Raw genomic sequence first — 12,694 nt, forward strand, 5'->3', positions numbered from 1 at the left:
ATCTTTCAGCAGTTAATATCATTACATATCAAATATTTTGTTTGATGTTATTAGTTTTTTCCAAGACTGTTCAAAACACATATAGTTTTCAGTAAAGCGCTAACGAAGCAGCAGGTTTTAGATTTTCACATTTAGGGAAGGGAGCAGTGCCCAAACTCTTGTTTGTAATGATTTTTGTACCTTTCAAGCTACATTAGCATATTCAACTTGTTTTACTCGTTTTAAGATTTATTTTGTCATTTATACTAGTATCTGTTCAATGTTTGTTTGCATTGATTGTTTATTTAATTTCTGTGCGTTTTGTCGTTCAATCGGGTATAAGCGAAACTAATAGGTTCCTTTAGATATACCTCAGCAAATTTGCAGAAAAACGTCAAAATACATAGACAATCACAAACTACGACAGCTAAGCAAGAACTTAAGTTCCATTTCTACAATTAGTCTAGAAAAATTAAAGAAGCCCAAAAACGCAGGAAACGTCAAATTAGATAGACAATCACAAACTACGACAGCTAAGCAAGAACTTAAGTTCCATTTCTACGATTAGTCTAGAAAAATTAAATAAGCCCATAAAACGCAGAAAAACGTCAAAATAGATAGACAATCACCAACTACGACAGCTAAGCAAGAACTTAAGTTCCATTTCTACAATTAATCTAGAAAAATTAAAGGAGCCCAGAAAACGCAGAAAAACGTCAAAATAGAAAGACAATCACAAACTACCCAGCTAGTTTGTTTATTTAGTTTATTTAGTAGTTGGTTTTATTTAGCTTATGTAGTTAGCTCCATTTCTACAATTAGTCTAGAAAAATTAAAGAAGCCCTATATAAACACATTTACCTTGAAGGCGGTAAATTCCTCCCTTTAGATGCGAGAAAAAGAAAAATGTGGTAAATAATAACTTTTATTTTACAAAACTCCATTATCTTGCTTCCAATTTAATAACCAGAGCCCAATTCTATCAACATTTGATTCCATTTCTTCAGGTGAATTACTAGGCAGTTCATGCACTATTTCTTCTTTGTAAGATTCTCTTGCCTCTTCTAAAATTGTCTGAAATATTTCACACTGGATATTGTCCTCCAACTTCTTGCCAGTATAGCCCCTGAAAAAAATTCAAAGAATTTTTGTATTCAGGGTAAAGACCTCATAGAACCCAAAAGTCCAGCACTAGCCCATTGATTATCCTGTATCTTATTTGACAAGATCCCTGTGCTAAACTCATTTTTCGTTGTCGTGAAAGACCAATTGTCAATTCAATCAGTTATTGGACTGAATCAATAATATTTGAACTTTTCAATAGTTCCCCCATATAGAACAGATAATCGCTAAGAGATGGAAATGAGCAGTTAAATCGCAAATACTAAATCCTTTCTATGACCGTTGCGCCCGAATTTCCTACCGCCTCAAACCGGAACTTCAAGAAAGCAATTTGAATACTGTTTATTATTTGCAATGTAATTACATTGCAACACTGTTAAAAAACAGTTACAAAACTGTAATTACAATACTGGTAATCCTTAGAACTTTAAATCCAAGGGCGTTCATTTCAATAGTTCTCAAAAGCCCCGTTAAAATATATGCACGAATTCTACAATCAACACACGCACGGAGTACCTTTTTTTCGTGACTATAAAAAATAGTAGAGTGTGCTAATTCTAATAAATCTTGCGTTAATTCCGTGCATAGAAGGTCTAAACTTATTCCTATTGTGATTCTATTTTCTTTTTTTTCTTTTCTAGTTTGTGCTTTACAACCAAAAGCCATACTTTTAAAATAAATTGCGTTTTTAGTAGGATTCAAATGACACTCAAGCTGTTTCGAGGTCTGAGAGGGAGAAGGAGTAGCATCACTCTTGGATGTAAACCTTAATTACCCTTGTGAATTTTTTTTTGTTATAGTATTATTAAAGAAATGACAAACACAAAACACAGAGTTCACAAATCGTTTTCGAGAAATTGTAAATGGAACTACAGCCTTTAGAAAGGTCTAGGGTTACAAGCTCTAGAGTTAATTCGGAAATATTAGAAAAAAATGAGGTATTTTTAACTTACGAACGGGTGATTGGATCTTAATGAAATTTCATATTTAGAAGGACCTCGTGTCTCAGAGCTCTTATTAAAACATGCGCACTACCTCCATGATTGGTTCATTTCAATAGTTCTCAAAAGCCCCATTATAATATATGCACGAATTTCACAATCAACATACGCCGGAGTACCGTTTATTCATGACTATAAAAAATAATGCAGAGTCTGCTAATTCTAATAAAACTTGCGTTAATTGCGTTAAATTCTAATAAATCTTGCGTTAATTGCGTTAAATTCTAATAAATCTCGCGTTAATTCCTTGCATAAAGGTGCAACAGTGTCGATTAATTGATCCTTCAAGAGCAAGCAAGGCTGTTTATTTAGTGTCAGCAGTCCAATTTTTCCATCTTTGGCTTTTTTTTTATATTTGGGTATAATTATACCTGAATCCGCAAGCTTTTTCGTCATAAAGCCTAGAAATAAATGAAGATAATCCGTTATCTTCATTTTTGAATCGCTGATCTCAACTCAAGGCTATAGTCACACTAATCAAACAGTTCGTGGTAACGAACTGTAGTAAGGAACGACCCGGCTCAATGGTAAACGAAACTAAAAAACGGAATTTTGATGCTAAAATATCAAACAGTTCGTGGTAACGAACTGTAGTAAGGAGCGACCCGGCTCAATAGTAACCAAAACTCTAAAAAATTGAATTTTGATATCAATAGCTACATCAAAAGAATCGCATTTTAATGCTGATTTTAAATATATAAGTTTCCTCAAGTTTAGTTTTACCCATCAAAAGTTACGAGCCTGAGAAAATTTGCCTTATTTAAGAAAACAGGGGGAAACACCCCCTTAAAGTAGTAGAATCTTAAGGAAAATGACACCATCAGATTCAGCGTATCAGAGAACCCTACTGTAGAAGTTTCAAGCTCCTATCTACAAAATGTGGAATTTTGTATTTTTTGCTAGAAGACAAATCACGGGTGCGTGTTTATTTGTTTGTTTGTTTTTTTGTTTTTTTTTTCTTTTCCCCAGGGGTCATCGTATCGACCAAGTGGTCCTGGAATGTCGCAAGAGGGCTCATTCTAACGGAAATGAAAAGTTCTAGTGCCCTTTTTAAGTGACCAAAAAATTGGAGGGCATCTAGGCCCCCTCCCACGGTCATTTGTTTCCCAAAGTCAACGGATCGAAATTTTGAGATAGCCATTTTGTTCAACATAGTCGAAAACCATAATAACTATGTCTTTGGGGATGACTTACTCCCCCACAATCCCTGGGGGAGGGGCTGAAAGTTACAAACTTTGACAAGTGTTTACATATAGTAATGATTATTGGGAAGTGTACAGACGTTTTCAGGGGGATATTATTTTGTTTGGGGGTGGGGCTGAGGGGAGGGGGCTATGTTGGAGGATCTTTCCTTGGAGGAATCTGTCATGGGGGAAGAAAAATTCAATGAAAAGGGCGCAGGATTTTCTAGCATTACTATAAGAAAACAATGAAAAATAAATATGAAAACGTTTTTTCAAGTGAAAGGAAGGGGTAGCATTGAAACTTAAAACGAACAGAGATTATTACGCATATGAGGGGTTCTAAAAATACTTTAGCATAAAGAGCGAGGTATTTAGGAGGAGATAAATACCTCGCTCTTTATGCTAAAGCATTTTTAGTAATTTCAACTATTTATTCTACGGCCTTTCTGATTCAGGGGTCATTCTTAAAGAATTGGGACAAAACTTACGATTCAGTGTAAAGAGCGAGGTATTAACGAGGGTACAAACCCCCTCGTATACATAATAAAAATATAAGATTATGAAAGTTTGTTACGTAAGTTAATTCTTAAGTTACGTATATTTTTTACTAATAAAAACATTCGTTAAAAATTAAAAGTTCTAGTTGCATTCTTAAGTAACCGAAAAATTGGAGGGCAACTAGGCCTCCTTCCCCATCCCTTATTTCTCAAAATCGTCTGATCAAAACTAAGAGAAATCCATTTAGCCAAAAAAGGAATTAATATGCAAATTTCATTTTAATAATTTATGTCTGGAGAGCCAAAATCAAACATGCATTAATTCAAAAACGTTCAGAAATTACATAAAAAAACTAGTTTTTTTTAATTGAAAGTAAGGAGCGACACGAACAGAAATTACTCCGTATATGAAATGGGTTGTCCCCTCCGCAATCCCTCGCCTTTTACACTAAAGTTTGACTCTTTGCCACAATTCTGCTTTTTAAAACAATTAAAAGCTTTAGTGTAAAGAGCGAGGGATTGCGGAGGGGACAACACGTTTCATATGCGGAGTAATTTCTGTTCGTTTTAAGTTTTAATGTCGCTCCTTACTTTCAATTAAAAAACTAGTTTTGTTATGTAATTTTATTATAACCCTAGATTAAGTCGCTAAAATAACACACAGTCAATAGTTTTTTTTGTTTTTGTTTTTTTGTGTAATGTTATTGTTGATTTTCGCTTGTGTTTACTCCACTATTTATATTTTTATGTAAGTGGGTTATAAATAAATACATACACAGTCGCTAACAGCACACAGTCGCTAAAACAAATTTCTCTATTTCTAGAGAAATTTGCATATTGCATGTCTTCCTGGAATTCTTGACAAGCCAACGTTTCAGAACCATACTTGACCACCATTATTACCCCGGCCACAAGTTTCCTAAGGATAGTTTTAAGACTACCTTACCATTCTTCCAAACTTTTTCAACTGCAAAAAAATAAACCCTAAGTCTTAGCTATTCTACATTTTAAACCTTCGAAATATCTGTTTTCCTTAATGATAATTCTAGGAAATGAAGAGATCTCGTAAATTTCTCGGTATCGGAAATTTACACCACTGGATTGAGGACGCTTTTTCATTACTTAATGTCTGCCTTAGTGTCTGCGATAGTGATCTGAGTGACAGACTTAGTGATCTTAGTGTCTGCCTGAAGCGTGTTGCTACAGCCGAGTCCCAACTCTAGGCTCAATATTATCAAGCTGAGATCAAACCCACTGCGCCACCACAGGACCTAATCTTCATTTAAGCAAGTTTAATTTTTCTAATTATTTTGCCTTTTAAAATATTTCATATTTTCTCTCGTAAAATTAACACTCGGGATCATGATAGATGGGTCTCTACCACACATCATACAAACCACTGTCTTAGTTTAGCTTAATATCTGTGCTCAACAAACGAGAAAGCGTGGATAAAAATTAAATTGTCCTTTCAATGTGTTTTCTAGCCTTTTCTACTCCCATGATCATGCCGATTGAAGCATCCAGGGTGAAGTAAGGTCAGGCCAAATTTAGATCTTACCTGCTTAAGCATCATCTATTCAAACATTACATTCATTCGGTAGTCTCAGACCCGAAATAAATGACGCGCATGTTGAACCAAATGAAACTGTGTAGATACGGCGACTGCAGGGCTGGTACCAAGGCAAAAAGGAGAAAACTACTTGTGTTTAATCCCATTCCCGTGGTTGTAACTAACAGAGATTAGTTCCCATTAGATCCCATTCAGAGATCCCATTAGTAAGCACAAACCACACAATCAAAGATATCTTTGATTGTGTTCGACTAATAGAGCTCTCCCCCAAATCTGCAGCCGGCCACCACTATGCCACTGATCAATTGCTCGTACCTTTCACCTCCTTTGCGCACCTTCCACCTCCTTCTCAGACAAGGGATTCCGAACCTTCCCCACAAAAGAATCAACTATTTATATCTTTAACCTAAATGGTTTATCTTTGCTTACCACTTCTAGTTGTCACAGTGATCCTCCAGATGTCTTATAATGTGTTAGAAGGAGTGTAGTAGGAGCCAAAAGAAAGAGTGCAAATCAATTTTGAGATATCGAATTTGACAGATTGTTTAGTTTACCTTATTTAGGGAACTGCATAATCTTACTGTAAGCTTTAAAGAGCCAAATATTCATTGGGTTAAGACACCAGGATTAAAGTTACAGAAGGATTAAAATGGATTACGAAGACCAGAGCAAATTTAGGCGCAGCAAAAAGACCACAAAAGGCACAGCAGCCCCAAAGTTTACAGGCCAAATTTTGTGAGGCTGCCCCACCATTTTTGTGAGTGGAGATTTCAATCAGACGAAGAGCAGTATTTGGCTTCAAGCCTCGGTATGAAACAAGTTGTCAAAACCGCTACTCATGTTGCTGGCAGTACACTAGACTTGATTTGATAAATGCTGAAAGCTTCCACCACAATCCCCACTGCCTGAATTCATTTGCAAAATCAGACCATTATACTATCTTCTTGCAGGGAAAAACTCCAGTAGCAGCACCTAAACGCGTTCCAGTTGTGGTAAGACCTGTCACTGATACGAACATCCTGTCATATGAATGATGGTCAAGCCATGGACAAAAAAACGAGGCTCTTATAAAACAACGGTCTCAAAGTCATGACAAAAGTTTACGCAACAAAGACGATTTTATCTGTCGCAAACCCAAGAAATCATTTGCTACAAACCATATTGATCCCTGTCCGTTTATCAATTGCAAAATGGCAAGATTCAGTAAAGAAACTGAAAGGCGAAACCCGAGACCCTTATAAAGGCTCTTATAATACAGCGGTCTCAAACTCAAGACAAATGTTTACGCAACAAAGTCAATGCCTTCTGTCGCAAAGCCAAGAAATTATTTGCTGCAAACCATACTGATCCATGTCCGTTTACCAATTGCAAAATGGCAAGATTCAGTAAAGAAACTGACCGGCAAAACACAAGACCATAACCAACGGATTCTTAAAGACGACAGCTCTTAGTAGAGAGAGAGTCAGACATGAATAATTTTATAAGAACTAACTGTTCTCGAAAAATCTAGACAGTCTAGCGAATCACCGCTAGTAGAGCCTTATCAAGTATCTCATCAGGTACTCAAATTAAAACCCAAGAGCTCGTCAAATCCTGGTGAAATTCCTGTGAGACTGCTTTGCAAATTCACTCCATTCATAGTGACTCCTCCAGCAAATATAATTAACCTGTGCCTGACTCTGCTTAATTTCGAAATACTTGGAAAAAGTCATATATTAAAGTGATACCTAAGTAATCATCTCTAAGGTCGTGCGATAATTTGAGACCAATTTCACTCACCCCAAGTATGGCAAAAGTTACGGAGACATTCATTTCAAGGCTACTTTTGAACGACATAAAACCCTAATTAGACCCGATACGAACGCCTTCGTGGCTCCAAACCCTCAGAGTATCTTGTCAGGTTGTGCGATGATATTCTAACATGACAAGTTATCAGCAAATCCTTCGACTTCCAGACTTCCTGTCTGGTCATGAACAACTTGCCTTCACCTTGAACAAAATAACTCAAACTCTTCATTACTCCCTATTACCTATGGTGCCCTTCGAGGTACTTTCTGGTATCGTTTTCCCGGCTGTCATAAACTACATACTTCAGTAATTCAAGGGTAGATAAAAATTTGTGGACGATTTATACTTCCTGCTGAAATATGTACTCGAAGGAGACTTCACTGTACCGAAATTTGACCCTAACATTACGAGTGCGTTTCGCACCGATTGTGAACTAGCACGTCCCGCTTTCAATGAAATAAAGTGCAAGGCAATGAGGTTCAATCCTGTAAAACCTGATTTCCATGAGCCTCTTCCCGCCTGAACCCAATTTCCAGAGCTTTGATCCCGATTTCCCGAGTATTGAACCCGATTTCCATGAGCCTCTTTCCGCCTGAACCCAATTTGAGCCCGATTTCCCGAGCTTTAAGCCCGATTGCCGTAAGCCTCTTTCAGCCTGAACCCTATTTGAGCCCAATTTCCCGAGGTTTGAACTCGATTTCCATGAGCCTCTTTCCGCCTGAACCCATTTCCATGAGCCTTTCTGCCTAAACCCAATTTGAGCCCGGTTTCCCAAGCTTTGACCCCAATTTCAAAGAGTTTCTTTCCGTCTAAAGCCAATTTGAGCCCGAGGTCCTGAGCCTTGAAACCTGATTTCCATGAGCCTCTTCCCGCCTGTAAACAGTAAAAAATCCCTAGGCACCACCTTCTCAAATGATTACAGATCCAAAAGCCATGTGACTGAGATAACCCACAAAGGATACGCTGCCCTCCAATCGCTTGTTACAATAAAATTGTTCGGTTTCAGTGGGAAGTGAATGAAACTGGCCTAAATGACTTATATTATGTCTTTTCAAGAATATGCGTGTCAGGTTTGGAGCTCGAGCGTCCAGTTAAGCTCAGAACTTGGTCATACAAAGACGTGCTAGTAAAAATTATGATGGGAGAAGGTTATACTTCCTAAGAAAAGGCTTTTGAATCATTGGGACTTGAGTCATTGCAAAACCACAGTCAAAATCTTATAATCAGATTTGGACATTATATTCTAAGAAGCTCAAAACACGGGTGCATCCTCCCCCCAAACGTGCCCCTGAACACAATAACGAGAAGACAGAATAAGTTAGAATCAGTTTAATGCCGCACAACGCGGTATCAGCATTCTTTCGTTCCCCCTTTTCACGGGTCTATTAAACACCATAAATTAATTGTAGATTGTACATTTTTTATGTACATTTTAAACAGTTCGGTTTTAATGCTTCTTATTGCTATGTCGAGTGTGTCAATAAACATGTCTATGTCCATGTCTAAAACCCCTATCAATTTAATCCTGTTGTAAGAGCTTTAACCTAGAGCATTCGTATACTTAAAACACCAAACATCAATAGCAATATAGAACTGATATGGGGAGAATTTAAAGCACCGATAACGCAAAGCTGCCAACATCATGCAGAAGACTTAACCCTGCTGAATCATCTAAGAAAACTCAAAACCGTTCACTAAACTCAGCCCAACAAAGCACTTAACATCCAAGCACAATATAAAATCCACCCTTTCAAATTAAATATCGAAAAATCTATATACATATATATATAGCTTTGTCTGTAAAGTTGATTGGCTTTTTGGACTCTTTTCAGTACAATATATATATATATATATATATATATATATATATATATATATATATATATATATATACATATATATATATATATATATATATATATATATATATATATATATATACATATATATATATATATATATATATATATATATATATATATATATATATATATATATATATATATATATATATATATATATATATATATAAAATAATTCAAACACAGGAAGTTCAAAAAATGAACCCAAGGCAGACATGTCAATACAGGGTGCTCAACATAGCAAATACGAAAAGCTCGGCATAAGCAGTTCAAAGCATCACAAATTGAAGCCAATCAACCTTACAGACAAGATTAACAGACAACTTACAAGACAAGCTTAACTCCTTACTTCTAATAGTTGATACTGGCATTGTTGTTGCCAAAACAACACTATCAACACAATCTAACATCTGCCGAAACTTAACATTTTTTTCAAGCTTTGGAATATTTTTTCTGTCAGGAACTGAGAGACACTTATTACTAACCTAATTTAATTATTAAACAAATCAAGTTAATTATTCTTGCTAGTATTCTGTTAAAATTCCAACTATAACCAAACGCTAGATGGCACTGACAGTTTTTTACGACACTAGTGCCAGTTCCCACTCTTATAATTTACACAGACTCTTTGATTATCATATTAGCATACAGCTAATGTAATGAAAAATCACATTCTCTTTTACGAGCCAGCCCTAGGCAAATAAACACAGGAAACTGGACCCAATAAACTGAAAATAACAGTCAACTCAATACAACATACACAAACAACTGAACGCAAGAAACTCAAATATACAATTCAGCTGATTCCTTACAAAGAAAACAATACAGACAAATAAACATGAGTAATTCAATTAGGAACGCTCAACACAAGAAGGTTAACACTCTGAAAACTCAGCTCATTCAGCTCAACACAAGTAATATGATAGATGGTGACTAAAAGTATTAAGCTCAACAAAAACAACTCGACATTACAAAAACTAGCTGTTTCTCAATAGGCTATAAAAGGCACTAGCCATCTCTTATTCAGGGTAAAATTTTGGTTCCAAAAAATAAGTTCTTTAGTTATAAAAAAGGAAGGGAGGAGACTAGTCGTAAAAATCTTATTTTACAAGATGTCTATGCGATAACAGTTTGCATTTCACGAAGTTCTCCAATGCATATTTACTGACTTCTACTATTCCACAGATTAATTAAAATTGAGGATTCAGAGAGGACCTATTTTATCAAAAATGGCTTTTTAATTTTATTGCCTTTGTTGCTTGGCACAGGTGACGAAGCTACCGGAGGTCACTAAAATTCAGGCTGTCTGTTGTCTATCATGTTTAATATGTCTATCTTTCTGACTGAACTGTTTTGTCTTCTATTTACTAAGTTCCTCATCAATAATTCTATACACACCTCTACTAGTTTTCTTTAAAGTAGCAGTACAAAAACTGCAAATAAGATTTGCAAAATATCAGAATTATGAAATCGGTTCACATAGGATTATGAAAATTTATCATTGAAAAGAGGGTTGAAATGAGCAGTCAAATTTCAAATTTGGAGTAAGCACTTACTTTTGAAATTATTTGGGAAGAAAGGATACAAATATAAAAATGTAAATCGATAAAAGAGGCAAAAAATAGACAAAACAGGAAATCATACAGATCTATAGAGTTTAAAGGAGAGAGTGAACCTGAAGATAAAATATTTTACCTTTGGGGTACTTAACAGTAAGTAAGTAAGTAAGCATAACGACATTAGACCCTTAAGAACCAAACCGGAGGTGCTGATCCGCGGTTCGTGGCCCTTCAGCCAGGAAGTGCAATGGGGGGTAGGGAGCCAGTCATCCTGTACTTTCGCACACTCTTCCTACTTACCTTCCCCAGATTTCTTCAGGTACCCATTTAGAGCTGGGTCGACTCTGGCTGAGCTTACAGAGTCACGCCACTGACCTCCGTCCCAAACCAAATAACTAGCGACACTAGATATCAAACCCGTGCCCCTCGGACAAATGATCCCCAACACAGCGCGCCAACCCCTTACCCAGGACGTGCACTTAACTGGCCTATGATACCAAAGATTTATTACATTCCAAAAGTTCGAAAAACAAATGAGTGGCAAATAATAAACAGGTTACAAAAAGGCAAACAAAACAACTAAGCTTAAAATGAATATATGCAACAAATAGGCTAATTCTGCATCAACATTCGAACAACGATTTTAAGTCAAGTATTTTTCCTCGAGAATTTCTCAACTATAACAAAGTTAGGCGTTTTCCTTGAAAATTCACCATTGTAAAAGAAATTGCAAAGCAAGGTCCATCAATCCAAATCTGCTGACCTAGCACCAGTCCTTGAATCAAGGTCATTGCCAAAGCAAACATTTCACATATTTGAAATAAATGGTACATAGTTTCGTTTCTGAATTTACGAAATGATACTAAAATGAAGAGAAACACACAAAATCCGATAAGACAAACGAATTATACAATCTAGCAGCAGCAACCTCCAGATGCTGCTGTATAAGTTTAGAGGAGAGGAGAGATTAGAGTTTAGAGGATATGTATGATTTTCTGTTTTGTCTATTTTTGTATATTTTATCGATTTATCTTTTTTATATTTATATTTGTATAATAGAAAAACAAAGGTTCACTTTTTGGTAGACTCGATGTAAGGTCGACATTAGCCTATCCTACCTTTAATACATTGCAACCCTTTAGTCTTTGTACAGTTCTGGTATTATTTAAAAATATACATGGTATTGTATATTAAAAAGTTTAGAAATATTAGAAATACAACCTATCAACGACACCTCAATCCCATATAAAATCCATATTGCAGATATTTCATAGCCTTTCAAATTTATACACCGCAATTTATACACCGTAAAAATCAGCTGTTACAAACAAAAGCTGTTACAGGAAGTTTCCTATATATTCCCGTTTTAGTTGAGTGATTTTTTATAATTTTTGTTGAAGTCATTTTCTTGGACTTTTGGCAACTACATCTACTAACATACTAAATTTTTCTTTCAGGGCGGATTGGAATTAAGGTTATATCCGCCGAGAAATGTCGTATGCACCACATATCGCGCATATCAAGTGCCATCTCGTGACATATTTATGAAACTATTTCGATACATTGACGGGGACAATGAAAAAAGCAAGTTTTTTATTCTCTCACAAAAACTTTCTTGAGTGAATCAATGATCAAACTAATGATCAGGTCTGAGAATCGCTCTGGTTCAAAATAAATCGCATAACAATAGAATTTTCCTAAGACAATGTATGATTTTTATGTTCAGAGGTCTTATGTACAGAAAATGATTGCCCCAAGTGCAGGAACATATTCAGAGAGACTTATAGATTTAGTTCAATCCCTTTAAAAAGTCCATATATTTTATGGTTTCCCTATAATTTTCCATATCATTCCACAAGTTTGATGTGTTTTGTCGAAGCTCAGGACAATGGAGTAACTGTAGCAAATGAATACAAATTATACGCATACATCATTAATCATATACTATATACTAATTAATCAAAAATTACTATCTATAAAAAAAAATTGATGTACTCTGAATTACCCCACCCCTGAAAATTAAAATGAATTGTGTCCAAAAATTGCGTCTTCAACCACCCACCTTCTTGAAATTTTTAATGACCGAATGAACAGTTTTTATATTGATTGGAAAACCAATTACTATTTTGTAA

The 12,694-nt window shown here is 35.7% G+C and overlaps 1 protein-coding gene across 1 annotated transcript in view; it reads right to left on the reverse strand.

Moving 5' to 3' along the window:
- Positions 1-888: 888 nt before the first annotated feature.
- Positions 889-12,694, reverse strand: part of LOC136037812 (adenylate kinase isoenzyme 6-like) — a 34,623-nt gene continuing 22,817 nt past the window's right edge. The window contains exon 4 of the mRNA XM_065720644.1: positions 889-1,105. Coding sequence (XP_065576716.1) covers positions 910-1,105 — 196 coding nt within the window. The 3' untranslated portion in view covers positions 889-909. The remainder of the gene's footprint in view (positions 1,106-12,694) is intronic.

Source organism: Artemia franciscana, chromosome 17 (assembly GCF_032884065.1).
Source record: "Artemia franciscana chromosome 17, ASM3288406v1, whole genome shotgun sequence".
Taxonomy (NCBI): Eukaryota; Metazoa; Arthropoda; class Branchiopoda; order Anostraca; family Artemiidae; genus Artemia; species Artemia franciscana.